Source organism: Onychomys torridus, chromosome 1, assembly GCF_903995425.1.
Source record: "Onychomys torridus chromosome 1, mOncTor1.1, whole genome shotgun sequence".
NCBI classification, from domain to species: domain Eukaryota; kingdom Metazoa; phylum Chordata; class Mammalia; order Rodentia; family Cricetidae; genus Onychomys; species Onychomys torridus.
Genome location: NC_050443.1, coordinates 77,740,226 through 77,759,813, shown reverse-complemented (window position 1 = coordinate 77,759,813; position 19,588 = coordinate 77,740,226). Strand labels below are relative to the sequence as shown.

The 19,588-nt window shown below is 40.4% G+C and overlaps 1 protein-coding gene across 12 annotated transcripts in view; it reads left to right on the top strand.

Moving 5' to 3' along the window:
• Positions 1–1,098: 1,098 nt before the first annotated feature.
• The window catches only part of Emsy (EMSY transcriptional repressor, BRCA2 interacting), a 73,775-nt gene continuing 55,285 nt past the window's right edge, over positions 1,099–19,588 (top strand). For 7 of the 12 annotated variants that reach the window (XM_036186820.1, XM_036186848.1, XM_036186839.1 and 4 more), the window contains exons 1-6: positions 1,099–1,205; positions 2,834–2,942; positions 10,484–10,583; positions 11,899–11,973; positions 13,198–13,239; positions 16,744–16,919. In XM_036186820.1, the coding sequence (XP_036042713.1) occupies positions 2,873–2,942; positions 10,484–10,583; positions 11,899–11,973; positions 13,198–13,239; positions 16,744–16,919 (463 nt within the window). In that variant the 5' untranslated portion in view covers positions 1,099–1,205; positions 2,834–2,872. The remainder of the gene's footprint in view (positions 1,206–2,833; positions 2,943–10,483; positions 10,584–11,898; positions 11,974–13,197; positions 13,240–16,743; positions 16,920–19,588) is intronic. The other 5 variants (XM_036186864.1, XM_036186807.1, XM_036186791.1 and 2 more) reach the window with 2 other exon arrangements.

The following is a 19,588-nucleotide window of genomic DNA, read 5'->3' as shown; positions in this document are numbered from 1 at the left end:
TCCCCTCGGCCGCTTCGTGCCAGGAATCAAATTCAGGGATACGGGTCTTGTGCATACTCTACAAGCAATCTACCACTGAGCTAGATGTCCTTCCAGTGGTCACCCTAGTTTTCAGGGAAATTTGCTAACAGCAAGATGCATACTAACGATTCCTTTAGATTTGTGTACTGCATCCGATGTTACCAGAGTTCTACATTTAGAGGGAGGACACCACACAATTTGATGGAATTTACAGTACTAGAAACTAACTTTGATTTTTCAGGTCATTGTAACAATATATTGGGCCTCTTTCCATCTGTAAAATAGGGGGACAAGACTTCCACAACATGGTATGTAGGGTTAAATAATAACAAAGGCAGAACGTGAACCTACCATGTCGTAGTGCCACAAGTAAATCCCTTCTTCCCTTTGGCAGACTACAGCACAAGATATCGCCATCTTTTCTATTTTGCACATGGCGTAACCCCAAGCCGAGAACGCTCGGATTCCCTTCCTCGACTTGCAACTCTTAACACCAAGAAGGGGGTACGGGCCACTGTGAGGTCCTCTCTCTCCGTTCTCGTGGCGTAAATAATCTCTCCTGAGTTATCGTCTGGGTGGTGGAAGGACGCTGATGATTGCTCCAAAGAGTGAGAAAGCGGACCTTAATCCTCAACCGTTCATCAGGGACAAAGCTGCGTTCTTTTTCATCCCTAACCTCGATAGAGTGAAGGTCGAAGCTCAGCTCCAATTACCGACGCCATTTTAGCCGGTACGTGTGACGCCACACGTTTAGCTGGAACAGCAGCCGATTGGCTGGGAAAGGCCGGGAGGAGAGGCGCGCGAAGCTAGAGACTGGAGGGTAATGTAGAAGCCAAAAGGAACTACACTCCCAGACTTCCTTGCGTACGCGACGGGCAGGCAGCGAGAGAAAGAGGACGGAGTTTGAGCTCGGACTACAACTCCCAGTAGGCCCCGCAACGCCCGTCCTTTCCTTTCAGAACGCGGTGGAAAAAGGACAGGGCGAATGGAGGCTTTGGAGTGCTCGGTTCTCAAAAGGCGGGAAAGGCGAACTACACCTCCCGACGAGCCGCGCGCGCTTGCGCCTGCGCTCTGGCATCTGTCGCCATCTTGCCCCTTCTGAGGCACCGCAAACAAACCTAATTCCTGGTGTCCCCTAGTCTTGGCGGAGGAGCCTTTTAGATGAGCCCCGAAAGGCCGGGCAGGTGGGTGTCTCTTAGGCAGGGTCCTGGGAAGAGCTGGCAGGTTATCCAGGGTACAGGGGCGCTGAGCCAGTCATTGGGGATCCCGGCTTGGGGCGGTCAGCCCCATCCTCCGTTGTTTCCTAACGGGATCGTGGGGCTCCCCAAGTGGACTGAGAGGGACTCCGGCACGCCTGGTGATGGGACACCGGGGGTCGAGGTCTAGGAACCCCGGGGTGAATCCGGACCGTCTGGCCGGCTGTCCGCATCCCTGCTTTCCCTCCGTTGTTCTCTCCACGGCGGAGAGCGCGAGGCGCGGACGCTGGCCAGGGTTGCCGAGACCCGCTGCTGGCCACGGGGGCGCGGACTTGACATTGGGACCGGCGCTGAGCGGCGCAGGCGAGGAGCCGGGCGGGCTGCTCTTGTTGTGGTGCTGTGCGGGAGTGCGTGTTTGGAGAGGGGGCGGGGCGGGCTGCCCGCTGACACTTGAGCGGGGGACGGAGTCGTGGCGACCCGGGTCCCCGGAGCGCGCTCCGGCCGCTGCCGCCCGGCTTCCCTTTGCTGTGCGCCTCCGCCAGAGGGGATGCTTTGGGATGCCGTGACGTGGTGCCTGATCCGGGCGGTCGCCGGCCGCCTCCGAGATCCTATCGGGAGGCGGGGACTGGCTTGGGGAGCGAACGGATTCCTTTGGCTCTGCCCCTTCCTCCTCTCCACCCCCTTTCTTTATGTCATCCTGCCAGCTGGGGCGCGCCGTCCAGTTGGGCTCGCTCAGGGTTGGTTCTGAGCTCAGAGGACGACGGGAAATAGGGGGAAGGGGGCTCCACTTGAGGCTAAGAGTTGGAGTTAGCAGCCCGGAGCCTGGAACGCAATGGAAGAGTGATATCGGTTTAGTGTTTGACTCTTAAGCTGGCTCATTCATTGGGAAGACCCTCCTCTCCTGCTAACAATCCATTTATCAGTTTAACAGATGTTTAAGGAAGGTCTGTCTGCTGTGTGCTCAGCCAGTAATGTGTGAACTACCGGTTCTGTTTCCTTTTGTCCTCCAGACTAGGGAACTCTCAGTGCGAAATTCCAGGCATGTAAACTTTGGGTAACTTGTGGATTCATGACTCTTTTACTGCCAAAACTTGAGAAAAGAGTTCTTTATTAAGTTCCATTTACCCAAATAACATGCTCTACCCTTTGCTTATTTTATCTCATAACTTATTATTAAGGAAACTGGACACTGATCCAAGGTTGCACAGGTGGTAGAATGTATTTGGCAAGTTATATGCCAGCCACTATGGAAGAACTTGACAACTTGACATGCCCTGTTTTCTAATACTAACAACAAACTGGGTGGGATTACTTTTTTTTTTTTTTTTTTTTCATAAACGTGTACAAATAGGGTTCAGACAGGCCAATTTACCAGGATGAAACAACTGATTATGTTGTAAAGCTGGAACTGGAACCAAGTGTTTGACTCTAAAACCCGTGCTTTTCAACTGTTAACCTGAGCTGGATCAGTGTGCTCTCAGTGGTGGTTTGATTATTTGTCAGAAACTGGGTTATGAGGTACTTTTTCAGTTTTACTTCATAGCCTGTGGATGGAGCTCCAAGTGAGTGGCCTTTTGCATATACTTTGGTGATTTGATTTGTTTTTCTTCTGATAGGGAGGACAAGCTCTTTGGGGCTACCAAACAGAAGCAGCAATGCCTGTTGTGTGGCCAACCCTTCTGGATCTCAGCAGGGATGAATGCAAACGAATTCTTCGAAAATTGGGTATGAATTTTGTTGTTTTTTGTTCTGAGCAGGGTCTCAGTGTGTATTGCAGACTGTCTTCAAAATGGCTTTCTCCTCCCTCAGCTTCCCAAGTGCTGGTACCACAGCTGTGCTCTGCCATGCCTGCCTAATGGTTTTGTTTTTGTTTTATATTTTTCTGTAACCCTTTGCTTTTTCTGTATGGGCCATGGCTGTCGGTCCTCATCTTTGTCACCATTTTCCCAGGGCCGAGAATGATGTGTAAATGAGATACAGGAGTCATGATGCAAGGGGCTATGATAAATGGGAAGCCTGGCCATTGTGTGTTCTTTTTTTAAAGATTAATTTATTTTTATTTTATTTGCATTGGTGTTTTGCCTTCATGAATGTCTATGTGAGGGTGTCAGATCTTGGAGTTACAGACAGCTGTTAGCTGCCATGTGGGTGCTGGGAATTGAACCCAAGTCCTTTGGAAGAGCACTCTTAACCACTGAGCCATCTCTCCAGCCCCCGTTGTGTATTATTAAAGTCAGCATCTCACATAATATTCAAGCCCCAGTAGATCTTCATTTTGTTTTGGTCCCCATTTTACACATGAAGTTTAAAAACCTAAGGCAGTGCTCTTAGTACGTTATGTAGTCAGTATTTGACTATAGGCCAGTGGTTCTCAACCTTCCTAATGCTGTGACCCTTTAATATAGTTCCCCATGTCATAGTGACCCCCCAACCATAAAATTATTTTTGTTGCTACTTCATAACTGTATGTTTGCTACTGTTATGAATCGTAATGTGAATATGATTCTGTGTTTTCCAGTGGTCTTAGGCAACCCCTGTGAAAGGGTTATTTGACCCCAAAAGGGGCTGAGACCCACAAATTGAGAGACACGGCTCTAGGCGATATTTTTGTTTGTTTGTTTGTTTGTTTTTTGTTTTTTGTTTTTGTTTTGTTTTTGGTGTCATATTAGCATACTACTAACTTTACTAGATGTGTATGTGTGAGTCATGCCTTTTCTGGATTCTAAGTTTATGCAAGCTGCCTATTTTCCCAATTAATGATTATAATTGACTAAACACACTTTATGCTTGAATTTGATTATTTAATGTTTTTCTTTTTCCATTTATAGCAGCTCTTTTCAACAAGCATTTAGGGAGAGAGGCAAGCCCTAAGGCTGAGGCATATATTTGGTATAGTGAACTAACTTTTCCCTCATGTGTGAAAAATGGTGTTAGTCACATGCCATTCTTGGGAATATTGAGAAAGAAGAGTTACTCTAATCATTTGAATCGTTGGTTTAAAACGCAAGTCCATGAAAAATGCTGTTTTAGACTCTAAGGGCCTTGTCTTATTTACCACCACTGTAGCCTGAGGCTAGTGCACTAAGTGAAATAAGTGACAGAGTAAGGAGCAGTCACTATTAATTAAATAAAAAGCCTATCATTATGATTGATATCTGAGAACGTAGTGTTTAAGCAGCTACTTTCAGACATATTTGTAGGTCACTGAAGTTTTCCATCAGAGGAAATCTTTGTTGTGATTTCTATATGTAGCTCAGATAAAGTTATATCTACTGTGGACCTAGTGCTAATAATGTCTGCCTCCCCCCTTTTTTTCCTTTCCCCTTCCCCCCCTGAGGGTTTCAAACTACTTAACCTTGTTTTAGAAGTTTGAATAGGTTTCTTTTTTTGGGGGGGAGGGGGACAGTCTTTTAAACTTACATGTAAACTTTTATCACTAATTTGAAGGTTCTTGGCTATAGACATGCACTAATGTTATTTGCTATTGGTTATAAAATTAAACTCCATTTCTTTTTCTTTTTTTTTTTTTTTTTTTTTTTTTTTTTTTTTTTTTTGGTTTTTCAAGACAGGGTTTCTCTGTGTAGTTTTGCTGCCTTTCTTGGATCTCGCTCTGTAGACCAGGCTGGCCTCGAACTCACAGAGATCCACCTGTCTCTGCCTCCTGAGTGCTGGGATTACAGGCGTGTGCCACCATTGCCTGGCTGAACTCCCTTTCTTTCTGTACTAAAAACATCCTAGATGAACAGATCACAAGGACAATAAATTGGACAAGGTTTCTGGGTTTTAAGGGCCTTGACTCAAGGGTTTAGGTTTAAATATAAAGTTAGTAACTTTTAAGTTTACCCCTAGTTTTTCCCATAAATGACTTGGGGTGATGTATGAAAATGGCTTGATGATAAAACCCTATAAAATGCACATCAAGAGGTTAAAGTTTTGGTATTCAAGAATGAATAGCCATGAAACTGCCCATGCCATCAAGGTTATACATGTCTGGGAAGCTACCAGGTACCAGGAAGATGCCACTTTATAAAAGCAATGTGTACTATTGAGTTGTCACAATGATGGGACTAACATGTATGTCCAGGCCAAATAATGGGTCCAGTCACAGCATCAGCAGCTCAAGGAGAGTGTTTTCTGTACGTTTTTTTTTTTTTTTTTTTTTTTTTTAGCTGAGGATCAAACCCAGGGAGGGCCTTGTGCTTGCTTAGCAAGCACTCTACCACTGAGCTAAATCTTCAACCCTTCTGTACATTTAAAATGCAGAGAGTAATGCTTAACTCCTGAATTTACATGTAGATTTTCAGTTACTGAGTATATTCAGTGAACAAATCATCCAGTACTTGCCAGTAGACTCACAGAGCTTAGGGTCAGATTAACCTATTTTGGGGGCTCCCCTTGCCATATCAGATTGATTATCATTGAAGAAGATCAAGTTGTTCTTAAGCTAGAAGAGGAGGTTGCACAGGAAAAAAAAAAAGATATCCCAGAAGAAAGTGAAGACATAGACTTAGGGTGCAGTAAACAATTCAGCATTAAAAGAAAATTCAAGTAAAAGTAAAAAATAACTAGCAATGAATGTGTCTGTAGTTTTAGGCAAACCGTGTGGGAGATGTGCTGGGGTGATGCCTCTGTACTAAAGAAAGCAGCTGGCTCCCGTGATACTGCTGGTTCCCGTGACACTTAGGAAAGTGGACCTTGACAGCAATTTGACAGATTTCTTCCTCCCACCGGGTTACTGTCATGACAATGAACCCTTGAATGGCTTTCAAACACTAATTCCAAGTCCTAAGTCTAGAGGAGATACTGTCTTTAAGAATTTTTTAGTTTAAGGGCTGGAGAGAGCTCAAGCAGTCATATCAACCGTGATGTCAGGCTGTGCACAACTACTTACAACGCTCCAAGGATCTCATGCCCTCTTCTGGCCTCTTTGGGCACCTGCACTCACATGGCATATTCTCTCTCTTTCCCTTCTCTCTCTTTCTCTCTCTCTCTCTTCTCCCCTTCTCTCTTTCTTTCTCCCTCTCCCTCTCTCCCTCTCTCCCTCCCTCTCTCCACACCCACCCCCCCACACCACAAACATAAAAATTTTTAAAAAGTGTTGTTACATTAAAACTTTGTTCTTTTAGAAACTGTGGTAAATTGTTTCAATGTAGGATGCCAAACATTTTAATTATCAAGAAATTGGGGCAGGGGGCACTGAAGAGATGGCTCAGCAGTTGGGAGCACTGGCTACTCTTATAGAGGATTCGGTTCCCAGCATCCCCATGGCAGCTCTTAACCACATGTAACTCCATTTCTGGGAAATCCATGTTCCTCTGGCATCAGGCACACACATGGTCCATAGACAGACATATATACATATAAGCAAAATACTCATACACATTAAAAAAAAGTTAGGTTAGACATTTATGATACATTCATGGCACCAGTAGCAGGTAGATGCTTGCTACTTTTTGACTGCCTCTCGCCTTATTTTTATAACTCTTGAGTTGTAACTTAACTGACTTGGGAGCTTTATGACTAAAGTATAATTGAGTGACATATTGGTTTAAATGGAAATGGTTTAGAGTTTTATAAAAGTAGTGTGGCACATCTTTTGTTTGTGAGGCATTCACATGTATTTATTATTTCATTATACTTTTTTTTGGTTTTTCGAGACAGAGTCTCACTGTATACCTCTGGCTGTCCTGGAACTAACTTTGTAGACCAGGCTAGCCTTGAACTCAGAGATCTGCCTTCCTCTGCCTCCCAAGTGCTGGGATTAGAGCTATACACCACCATTGCCCAGCTTCATTATATTTTTTTTTTGTCATTGGAATTAGCCCTATAATAAAATAGCACCAGAAACTAAACCAAGTTTAAGATATCTCAGGATCCCTATAAACATGCTTGTCAACAAATACGAAAGAAGTCTACATAGTGATTTCCAGGTCAGCCAGGGCTACATGGTAAGATCCTATCTAAAAAGAAAAAAAATTATATATTACATTTTGAATAAATTTTGTTTTTATTTTACTGTGTGTGTGTGTGTGTGTGTGTGTGTGTGTGTGTGTGTGTGTGTGTACATGAAAGATCTTGCATACATGCTCTGGGGTATGTGTGGAGGCCAGGGATTGAACTCAGGTCTCAGGTCGTCAGGTTTATTAGCAAGTTCATTTACCTGCTAGGACATCTTGCCAGCTCTATTTCTTCAGTTAATTATGTTTTCTTTGAAACAGTGCCTTTTTAAATAAGGCACAGCAGCACATGCCTGTAATCCCAGCACTAAGGAGGTGGAGGCAAAAGGATCAGGATTTAAAGCTAGTCTGAGCTATGCATACAAGACTGTCTCAAAAACAAACAGTAAAATCTGAAATGGAAATGGCGTTTTTGTCTTTTTTCTCCATCTGATCTGTTTCTTTTTTTGGCATTGTTATTGCCTTAAATATTTTGCAAAATCTAAAATATTTCTCATTTTCTTCTGTCATTGCTACAATCAGTTACTGAGTTCTATCAAATAACTTTAAGTTGGGATTAAAGAATTTGTTTAGTCTAACCACAGATGACTTCTCTCTCCCTTTTTCTCTGTTTTCTGACATGTGTGAGGTAAAACCTTCTGGACAATGTCTGTTTATTTACCAGTCATCTACCTGACACACACATACCCTTTTTAGACTTGGATCTAGTCATCTTGAGGGTAGATTTAAATATTTTCCCCAGTACTCTGTCTTACAATATTCTTTTAGTAATTTGGTTTGAATTAGTGACTGTTCAACTACAGACAAGTTTACTTCCTTTAATGTAAAACTTTTAAAAGTAGTTATTGTTACTGGAGTTTACTGAAGTAATGGGAAGCATTTCCAGTGCTTTTGCTCATTACTCCTTTTGTAGAAGTTTGTCCCCCGACTCTCTACAGGGATAGGTCTCTTCCTGAAGAGGACTTGTGTTTTCCAACCAGATAACATGTTTTTCCTGTGCCTTTACCATTGTGTGCAAACTGTCGTGATTACCTGGTGACTTTTTGACCCGTTCGTATTTTGTAGTTGAAGACTTGAGGGCAGGACTTGACACTGGTTAGTGTGTATATGTATGAGGACTCAACATTGATTTGTGAATAGAATAGTCCATGAATATTTTAATGGGGCATAAACATTTAATATAGTGAAATTTCAGCTGGTTATTCCTATTGCCTTTTTTGTAATCTCTTTCAGCTCTGATTTCAGCTCTGAACAGAGCTGAAATGTATTTCTTGGAACTTAGTATTTGCTTTTCGCCTTTGGAGAAGCAGGAGCTTTGTCTTTTGAAAGACGCTCTGTGCAGTGTCTACATAATATGCAGTGCATACTCAACATGCAGGATATTCACACTCAGGGTATTTCAGTGGAACTAGACATTTCTGCTTCGTTTACTCAGCCCATTCCTTTATATAAGGCTTCCTTAAAAAAAAAAAAAAAAGATTTGTTTTTATTTTGTATGTATGGATGTTTTGCCTGCATGCATGTTTGTGCACCATGTGTATGCATGGTGACTGGGGAAGCCAGAAGAGGGTGTTGGACTCTAGGGAACTGGAGTTACAGATACGTTGGTGTTGGTATTTGAACCCATGTCTTCTGGAAAAGCAGCAAGTGCTCTTTAACTGTTGAGCCATCTGTTTATCCTCTAAGGCCACCTTTTGACAGAATTGTGAATACTATGAACAGAGTGAGATTGCTGTTTACTTATTGGTTAGTTTTGAGTCTGCAGGCCTACATCTATCATTAGTTAACCCACATTTACTGAGTTTCTGTTGCGCAGATAGGAAATATTTATAACAATGTGAGCATGAAGACACTCCTAATTTGGACAGTTGTTTCCACCATTCTGGTTTGCTCCGGTGTCTCTGTTTCATAGTGTTAATGGCTAAAACCCCCAATGTTTTAGTACTTCATTCCATCCTCTTTGTTGGTGTTGTCTGACCTCTCCTGTAGCTCCGTTCAGAAGCTTAGCGGGGACTAGGTGTAGCTGAAGTGGCTGAGCTTCTCTCTCTTGGTGGCCTTTCTTTCTGGGTTTCTTCACAGCTTGTTGATGTGATGACTCCTAGAGAGTAGGCCACAAGTACAAGTACTTAGCAAGTATCTGCATCCTATTTGCTGATATACCATTAGCCAAAAGTAGCACAGAACCTAGACTTGATGTGGGAGGAGAGAGACCACACAAAGATTACACTGGGTGATCGAGAGGCCTACATATTTTGCTGAGAGGGCTTGAGGACTTATATGGATTTATATGTATACTTTGTTCTTTTGTTCCCTTTGTTGTTGTTGTTGTTGTTGTTGTTGTTGTTTGAGACAGGGTCTAGTTTAGCCTAAGTTAGCCTCTTAAACTTATGATCTTCCCGCTTCCCCTTCTGAGTACTGAGACTACAGGCATGTGTTATCATGTCTGACTTGTTTGTATGTTTGTATCTTTGTGTGTACATGTGCATGTGTGCATATTTATATTTTCCTGCACATGCATGTGGAAAACAGAACAACCTCAAATATTGTTCCTCAGGCATCATCCACCTACTCTTTTTTTTTTTTAATTAAAAATTTTTTTCTTTAAGTAAGATCTTTCACCTAGAACTTGTTCAGTAGGCTAGGCTGGTTTAATGGCCTGCAAGCCTGGGGAATCCTGCCTGTGACTCCCTTAACACTGGGATGACATCTATGTACTACCGTATCTGCTTTTTCTTTTCTTTTCTCTTTTTCTTTCTATTTTTTTCTTTTTTAAATGGATTTTGGGGATTAAACTCAAGTGCCAATACATCTATCCCAAGCGTGAGTCATCTCTCTTGCCTGTATTTCTTTGAATTAGTATCTTGCTAATATCCTAGGCTGTCTTTGAACTCTCCATCTCTCTGCCTCAGCCTTGTGAGTGCTGGAATTATAGGCATGTAACACTGTACCCAGACTAATTAGTCATTTTGATGGTAGGTTTTTATGTTTTAATTGCTTGGATGGTAGTTTTTGTAGATGTAAAGATCTTAGATTAAAGGTGTGGCCACCATACCTGGCTGGGTTAACTGTTCTTTAGATTTTCTTTTCTAAGCATTTTATACCCTTGACTTCTGTGAGACATTGTATAACAAAACCATATAAATGATGAAAGTGACACTTAAATCTTTTTATTTGATAACATTTTTGAAAGGAATTTAAAATTTTGCATTTGGTTTATTTTTGGATTTCTTGCCCTGAAGTTTAATATTGCATAGCCACATTATTCAAAATTGAAGACTTAATCTTGATAAAATAATTTTCTTTTTCTAGAATTGGAGGCATATGCTGGAGTTATCAGTGCACTTCGTGCACAGGGGGATCTCACCAAGGAAAAGAAAGATCTTCTTGGAGAACTCTCAAAAGTCCTTAGGTAATTTGTCATGAAAGTTTTGGTGATGTGAATAAAAAGAAAAATCTCATTTTATGGGGGTTTATTTATTTTCATTCTCAAATTAAAGGACAGAGGTGTTCAGTTTGCTGGGTGCTTAGAGGCCCTGTTCCAGTTGTGTGCTTTCTGCTATAGAAGATGGGGACACTTCATCTCTGTCGTATAAGCCAATCAAGGTTTAAGGCCGGTATTTTGGGGCACCTGGAGTGGGAGGTCCTTTGACAGAGGTGAAAGAAAGAAGAGCTTGTACAACTGAATTTCAGGATGTAAAGTGGCATTTATTAGAGGGGAAAGAGGGGTGTAAGCCAGACCCTCGACATGTAAGTGGGTGCTGGTGGTAAAGTCGCTGTCTTAAATCTAGTTGACTCCTTCCCTGAGCTGGAGTGCCACTTTGATGCATTGGACAGCTCTAGTGAAAGGGATTCCTCAGTGCTTTGTCTTGATTCCTGTCCATAGCTTGTGCTTTCTCAGAAAACGTTCTGCTTTAACTCATTTACTCTCTGCATTTAAAGTCAGTTTGTTCTATTGTTAGAAGTGAGGACATGGAGAGTCTCTTACTGTTTAATTAACATTAATACAGGGATATAATTAAGCAGATTCTCAGTCATGTTTTTCTTTATGTTTCCTCATAAATTCTGCTTTTAGTCCTTAAATGTTGTGGTTTATGCTATAAATTTAGTGTTAAGTGCTAAAGAATACAAGAAGAGTGGTATTCACTGTATTGGGTATTTATGAATATAATGGATGTAGTCTTTAAAAATGGTTTCATTTATCAGTGTTTAATATATGCACATTCTTACCATTGGTAACATAATGTAGAAGGCACCTAGCTGAAGTTGAGTCACGATTCATTGCATGTACTCACAAGAAACACATTATTTTGCCACTCTTACTGCTTTTATTATATTCATTGAATATAGAATTATTAGACTCGTAAGCCTTAGAAAAGACCTTAGAAGACTTTCTTCTAAGTGCCCAGTCTTCCTGCCAGCAGTCATGAGATAAGGAGCACCATGTCTAGTTAACAGGAAGCACTGCTAGTCTTACCATGGCCTGCTGTTTCACAGATGGGAAAATCTGCGTATCAGGCTGTTTGTCTTCCTGAGACTTCCAGATAAGTAATCCTCAGTTACACAGAATCAGTATGAACCCTTTCCTGTGACTTTGAAACATTGGAAGATACACATTAGGCAAAGTAATCCTCAGCCTCCAAAAGACATTAGCGTAAACATTAATGCAAGTGTGGAGAAGAGCTGCCTGCTTGGCAGAGTTCTATAATGGCTATTTTTTTTCATAGCATCTCAACAGAACGCCACCGTGCTGAAGTTCGGAGAGCAGTAAACGATGAACGGTTAACAACAATTGCACATAAGTAAGCCACTAGTCTACCACCCCTGATTTTTAAATGATGTAGTATAAAGTAGTTTTGAGACAGTCTTCCTTTTGTGTGGCAGGTCCCTGAGTCTCTTATCATAATAGTATCTCTATACTCAGAAACCCTGCCCATAGTGATTACTGTTTACTCCATTGATTACTTTTCGTTTTTGTTTTGTGTTTTGTTAGGGAAACTTAAAGTACTTAGGCCAAATCCTATTATAAGGTAATCTCTGTATAGTCAAAGACCACCAGAAGCAGAGCTCAATACCAAGTAACATGCCTCCTGACAGTCAAAGGTGCTCGGAGGTTTCTTGTAATGGTACTTGATATGTATGATGCTTTATAAACAGGCATTACAATTTTTATATGGCTCTAATTTCAGATATTTTGAGATTCAGAAAAATTATAAAATATATGCTCTTTTAAGAGATATAAATATAACTTAATTATATATTTTAAAAAGCAAACAATAAAATTATAAAGGTTTCTTATCAGTTTGTTTTCAGATCATCAAAACTGACAGATTGGGTAGAGGGTGGCAGAGGACTGAGCAGAATCAACCATTAGTTACAGAGAGATAGAGCCTACTGAAGAACAGGAAGTAATCCTTTCAGCGATAATAGAAATACTTCATAAAATGTTAAAGTGTAATCCATTTGTTTTAATTTTTATGTTTTAATATGACATAAAACTAAAGGAGAAAGAACTCAGTGCGTTACTATAATGTGATGATACAAGGCATTTGGCAGAATTTGAATTTATTACACAGCTCTGTTGGCTTCTTGTACTTCACTGTCCCTCATTTTACTTAACACATAGAATGGGGTACTCACCTCTTTAACAGTATAGTTTGAATGTGTTGCTGTTTGTTCTGTAAGTCTGAGATTTCTTTCGTGGTAGGTATGCATTGTAGAAATGTAGACATTCTCTATAGAGACAGCTCGTGTTTAGTTGTCAGGTTAACATAGTTGAAACACTCAAATTTAATGTGTCCCTTTTTGAATTTGCTTCAGACTTTTGAATTGGAATGCTTTATACTGGGCCTGAATTCTAACTTGGGAACTGGTAATAGGAAACTGTGCTGGATAATCAAGTAGCAATGAATACCTTAGATGCATTCAAATGGGATTGTGGGCAATGAGTTGTAAGTTGATGCATCAGTGTCATTCTTAAAGGATAACATTTATTTAGTCTCCTTTTCCTTTTTTCCCCTTTTAAGAATGAATTTATCCTTATATTTGGGTGAAAGACCAAGTTACAGGTATGCAAATAGGTTATTATTATTTCAGGCTTTTTCTTGTATTTATTTCCAAAATGACGCTCTCAATTATTCAGGGGCACATACTCCATTTATGAATTAACCATGCCCCTTGCTTCTCCTTCTTTCCCTCCTCACCTTCCTAATACTGCCCAACCTTTAGCCATTTTTGCTGCTTGGGAATATCTAGTCAGAGGGTGGGAAGGGAGAGGAGGTGAAAATTTTTATAACTCATTTTACTACTTGTTAGTTGGCCTGAAAAATAATTGGTGCAAGAATTTACTGGTACTTGCTAAAATGACTTTTGGATAATATGTGGATTTCTTTAACCTGTGTGACCTCTCCCTTTCCTTCCTCTCTATTAGCATGGATAATTGAGAGTTGGCTTCTTTCCACCTTTGTTTCTCCGCCCCTCCCTTTCTTTCTGATTTCTTTAATATGTGAATTTCTTTTTTTTGGAAAAGTTTACTTTAGTATATAATTAAAAAAAAAAAAACCTTCCTAGGTCTTTCTGTACTCAGATTTTAATGTTTTCATATTGTGGTTTTAGTTTGACTAGATACTGCATTTACTTGTTGAGCCTAAGAATCAGGGAATGAGGATTGTTAGTAACACTTTCTTGCCCTGGGATATAGCAGTGGAGACCCAAAGATGACCTGTGAGGGTTTTAGTCTGTAAATACAGCTAGAGGAATGCATCTGAGCTGACTGCATTCCCTTCTCCTGCTCCTTCCCTCCCCCACTTGAAATTGTTGTGTAGCCCGGAAGGAATGTACTTGAAAGGTGATGAGAAGCTGAGAAGATTTAGCAGGAAAGGAGGGGAACAGAAGGAGTAAGGGTCCCGGACGCAAGAGAAACTGTACTAAAGTAAAGGCCTTCTCCATGGCTTGACTGGGATGGTGATTGTCCTTTGATAGCATAACTGAGTTCCTAGGTACAATAATATTAATGCTTCACGTAGTTTGCTTAGGCCACTCTTTGTCTCTACAGTTAGATTAAATGATAGTTTGGAATATCAGATCTCTGTGCTTCTGCCAACTATCAGACATTCCCAGGATACTGTTTCTGTGTGACGATGCAGCTTTCTTAACTGCTGCCATCTGTAGCTCATTAGTAGGTGGCTTCCTCAGAGCAGGATTTGCACTTTCCTTGTGGTCTTTGGATGAGTAGAGAGGCAGGCAAGTATACAAACTGAGGGGACCTGAGTGAACCCTCAGGTACAGTGTTTAATTTCTAAATTCTCTTGGATGACTTGTGCAGCTAACACGTATTTACAACCTTATCACTAAGCACATAGGAACTCTTGGTCTAACTCTAACATGTTATTTCATTTCTCATTCACTTACTCTTGGAGCATGCTTGCATGAGTGGACATTTGGAAGACTTAGAGCTCTTCCTGAGGTTGCAGTTGTTGTCTTTTGTACTGCAAGCTTTGTCCTTTCCATAGCATATGTCCATGTGCTTCATAGTCTTAATCGTCCATAATTTCTACCACCATTTAAACAGTACACAAGGTAAGTGTAGAAGGCACTTTATTTGTGTGGTAAACTCATATTAAACAAGTTTATTAGTGATAGTCTAATAAAATGATATCAGAATAGAAGTGCTATTACAGAAAATGCTAGCTTTTGGAAAGTTTACATTTAACAACTAGTAATAATGATTTTCTGTCTTTTTCTTGTTTGTATTATTCTTTGTTTCTGAACTAGTGTTAACATGAAGCTTATGTACTATATTTGTGAGGTTGTTAGAGCCTCAGGAAGTTCACCATTCCTTATCTTTGTAGGACTGCTTTAAATTACAAAAGAATTTAGTATTGTTTTTGCAGTAACCTAACTGGATTTGCCAGCTTCTATGAATTCTTCAACTTAAATCCTTTTCTCCATTCCTTCCTTCATTCATTTGTTCTTTCCTTTTTTGAGAAAATGTTTAGATTTGTTTCCTTCCAGTGTTTTGAGACAAGGTCTCATTATGTAGCCTTGGCTGGCCTGGACTTAACTAAGTAAACCAGGCTAACCTTGAACTCAGTTTACTTGCTTTTACCAAGGGAGTGCTGGGATTAAAGGCTACAGGCATGTGTCATCATGTCTGTTTTAAATACCTTTTAAGTTGTAATTTATTCCCTGCAGCAAAAGTTGGCAGTAATTAGACAATAATTGCTCAATTGGTATAAAGAAAAAGCTGCTCATAAAGCCCACTAGAAAACTTTTATTCTTTGTGTTTAGAATATGACAAATAATTATGGAAGCATGATATATACTTGTTGAAGGAGACATTTATTAGTTGTGTAGCCTTAGGCAAGTTATTTAGCCTCTCTGTGACTCAGTTTCTCATTCTAGAAAGTGGAGATGCTAATACTATCAGCTTCATTGGATTGTTGAGAGAACTGAGTTAACACACATTTTAAGACATAGGGAGCAGTGCCTGATATGTAACATGCCCTTAGTTGAGTTTAGCGACACCATCGCTGTCAACATCACTGTCATCACCATTATGGCATTATTCCACTGCCCACTGACACAGGCTTTGGGTTACTCTGCTTAAATCTGAAGAATTATTGGATATAGAGTCTCGTTTAGGCTGGGCTGTTGAATCTGTGGTTTCATAAAACTTGAAGAAATATTTCTGATTTAGTGAAGAAAATTAGTTGTTTCTAGATTAATTTTAAACCTTGACACTAATCATTAGGGTGTTTCATGAAGCCAAGTGAGAGATATGGCAGCTGTCTTTTGATATTTTAACCTCTGGTCCAGTTTCTGGAACAAAACTTACTCAAGAAGTTTAAAGCAGAGAGACTTAAAAATGTCTTAGAGAGAGAGAAGGTCCAGTCGCCTCCAGTGCCTTCTAGAGTCCAGGGCACACCATACAAATAAACTACAAGAACGGTGGATTTCTTTTAGCGTCCTCGGTTCTGCTGTTTTTTTAACAGGAAGGGTAATACTGTAAGAATGCAGTGACTGTTACTAGCAGCACCTGCTACAGTATACACTGCTTCCCATCTTGCTAACTCCTGTCGTTTACTGCCTCAGTTTTCTGTGTTTGAAAGCCTTAAGAATCTCTGGCCATGCAGGCAGTTAGAAAATTCTGCAAAGATTCATTGGACTTCACCTTTAACTGTAAAGGAGAGTCTGATTCTTAACACTGTCAGTGCTTTTACTTTCTTGGTATAATTATACAATTAAGTTCTAAAAGTTAATTTTATTAGTAGAAATATTTGTTTTCATTTGTGAAACCCAATTTCACAAATTTTCACAAAATAATACCCATTTTTATTTTCAAAGCATAGAAAATATTTTCAGTTATAGTTACTCAGGTTACAGAATAAAGTGTGTAAGAACCTCAGTGTGTGGCATTTCCTGAATTTAATTGTACCTAAGTTTGATCTTGCTTGCTTAAAATGAAGCCTCTCCAGAATTCAGGGTACTTTTTGTCATTTAAAAAGTTACATTTGTTTGACTCTTTTTTAGCAAGTGCAAACCCTTGTAGCAGCATTTTCTCTTTTGTTTAGTATGTCTGGACCTAATAGCTCTTCAGAATGGTCCATTGAAGGGCGTAGATTGGTACCACTGATGCCCCGGCTGGTTCCCCAGACTGCCTTCACCGTAACGGCAAATGCTGTGGCCAACGCAGCTGTCCAGCACAACGCATCCCTTCCCGTGCCTGCAGAGACAGCGAGCAAAGAAGGTGAGTAGGAATGCTGCTGTTAGAGATAATTCTTCTCAGGACTTTCCATCTATTTTTAGTAAGTACTTAAAAATGATGAGATTGGCCTGGCGGTGGTGGCACACGACATTAATCCCAGCACTTGGGAGGCAGAGCTAGGTGGATCTCTGTGAGTTCGAGGCCTACAGAGTGAGTTCCAGGAAAAGGCACAAAGCTACACGGAGAAACCCTGTCTCCAAAAAAAAAAAAAAAAAAAAAAAAAAAAAAGATGAAATTGGTATGTTTTTCATTCTGAAACTAGAAACTGCCAGGTTTTCAGTCTCCATCAAATCAGATTTCTTTACTTCAAAGGGAAAATTATGTTAATCACTGAAAACGTTTTCTCAGATGAAATTTCTGACATTTATCTTATTTTGTTTGTTTTGGTTTTGTTTTAAGACCAAACCAAACATTGTAGCCCAGGCTGGACCCAGGTTGAGGTAGTCCTTTCATCTCAGCCTCCCTACTGCTGAGGTTACAAACATGAGCTCCCATGCCTTGTGAGTGTCTCTTGTTAAGGTGAGTGGAAGGACTTAGTGAATGGCATTACAGAATACACAAGATGACAGAAATACTTGCTGGATAAAAAATGCTGAACTGATGGCTTCAGGAAATAAAACTGTTTGTCTCTTCAAATCAGTGTACATGTAATCTCTCTGTTCCAGTCGATGAGCACTTTCTTACTGTCACTTAATCTAGTAATTGACATGCTTTAAACAGTCTTTGAATTCTCTTACCAAGGTGATAGGAAATTTGAGAGTATGCTTGGATCAAAAGCAACTCTAAAGACAATGTGTTTACCCGATTACTTTGAGAAATGCTTTGTCTTGTCTAGTGGTGGGCTTTGCATGGACCGAAACAGCTCTCACTCTTGGCTGGGCTCTTCGAAAGAAAGCTATGTTTTCTCAGGGAAGAAATTATCTGTGTAAACCCAGCCTCTACTGGGTTCCTGTTTCCTTCATTGTTGGCAGTTATATTTCCTCTTTTCCCACTTTTACCTTTTCCTTTTGCTAGCTGGTAGAATGGGAAAAGAGTTGGGTTTCTAATAATAAAATCAGTGTTTGGATCTAAGTTTGTCATTTCCTAGCTTTGTGACCTTCAGCAAGTCTTACTGTCTGTAAACTATGGACTCCTCATCTTTAAGGGGATGTAGTATGAGAGTTGGTGATGGTGGAAAAGATTGAGTGTAGTATCTGGCACTCAGTACAGGGTAACTCCAGGCTGTTCTTAGTGTTCCTGAGTTGTGTCCTTTCATTGAATGATAAAGATGTTGAAATTTGATGTCGTCCTTGTTTTAGTTAGTGTTGTCCCGCTTGGTTGGCAAGTGACAGAAGAGTTAGTTTGTTTCTCCTGTAAGTGCTTTGGAAATTGCTCTGGTTAGGGAAAGTTAATATTATTGGTGCTGCTGTTGGTATTAAAGAGTACTTCAGGTTTGTGCCTGTTGTCCAGTTCTTACCTTATGAGAAATGTTTTTCCTTTTTCTCAAAATAGTTTTAAACTTGATTGCTTTGTACCTCCATTCTTCTCCATTTACTGTTACCTGTTGCTAAGCTGGTAAATACTTGGGAAGACCCTTTAAGTGATTTTCAAAATAGTTTCTAACCCTTGAGTCTAGTACTTTGTGCTAGCGTCTAGCTTCTGATCACATGAAAATGATAAAATTGGCCTGCAATAAAAGTAGTTGTATGTCTGGACAGTTGCCGTGAAAGTTAACAGGAAACTTTTTTTTTTTTTCCATTCCTTCAGTAGTGGTTTGCTATTCCTACACAAGTACCACGTCAACCCCAACCTCTACCCCTGTTCCAAGTGGCAGCGTAGCAACGGTTAAGTCTCCAAGACCTGCCAGTCCTGCCTCCAGTGTAGTTGTCTTACCAAGTGGAAGTACTGTATATGTCAAAAGTAAGTGATGTCTCAGTGGTACCAGGCCCTCAGGACAAAATGCTGCAGTCTGAGCTTTGATTTGATCTGCTTTTCCGGAATCACTCATTGGACCACAAGCTGTTTTCAGGGGTTAGGTTTTGAAGGTCCTGAAGACTTCTTATCTGTCTATCTGACTAGGTCTTTGTTCTTTTGTCAGTTCTGGGTTTAAGAAATGCCATCATATTTTGCTCTGTGGGAAATCTGCCTTTGCATAGTGCTGTCCTCTAGACATTCACATCTTTTGATTCCTATGGAACACAGACATGAATAGGAACTGAAGGCATGTGCTTATGTGACTAGTCAATGTTTTCCCAGAATTCCAGTCTTTGCAGTGTTTTCTTGAATTATTCCATGTATCATCCAGCTCTTACATTCAGTGACCCATTCTAGAGGCTACCTTTTATGTTTCTACTTGATATAGTCTTTAAAAAAGTTTTTTATTTGCACTTTTAAACTCCTGATTCTATTCTGCTCTAAATAATAGTCTTTTCTGAGACAGAATCTCACTTTGTAGCCCAGGCTGGCCTCACACTGATCTTTCAGCTTCAGCCTCCCAAGTACAGGGGTCACTGCTGTGCTCCCATACCTGGCTCTACAAAACAGTTTGATGCCCATTTTTTCTTACATCAGTGTCTCCTAATTTTATTTCAAAAATTGTTTTGTGTTTTGTTTGCTTTGCTTTTTATCATTAGTGTTTGATTTTAATTGGTCTCAATATAGTAATAAACTTG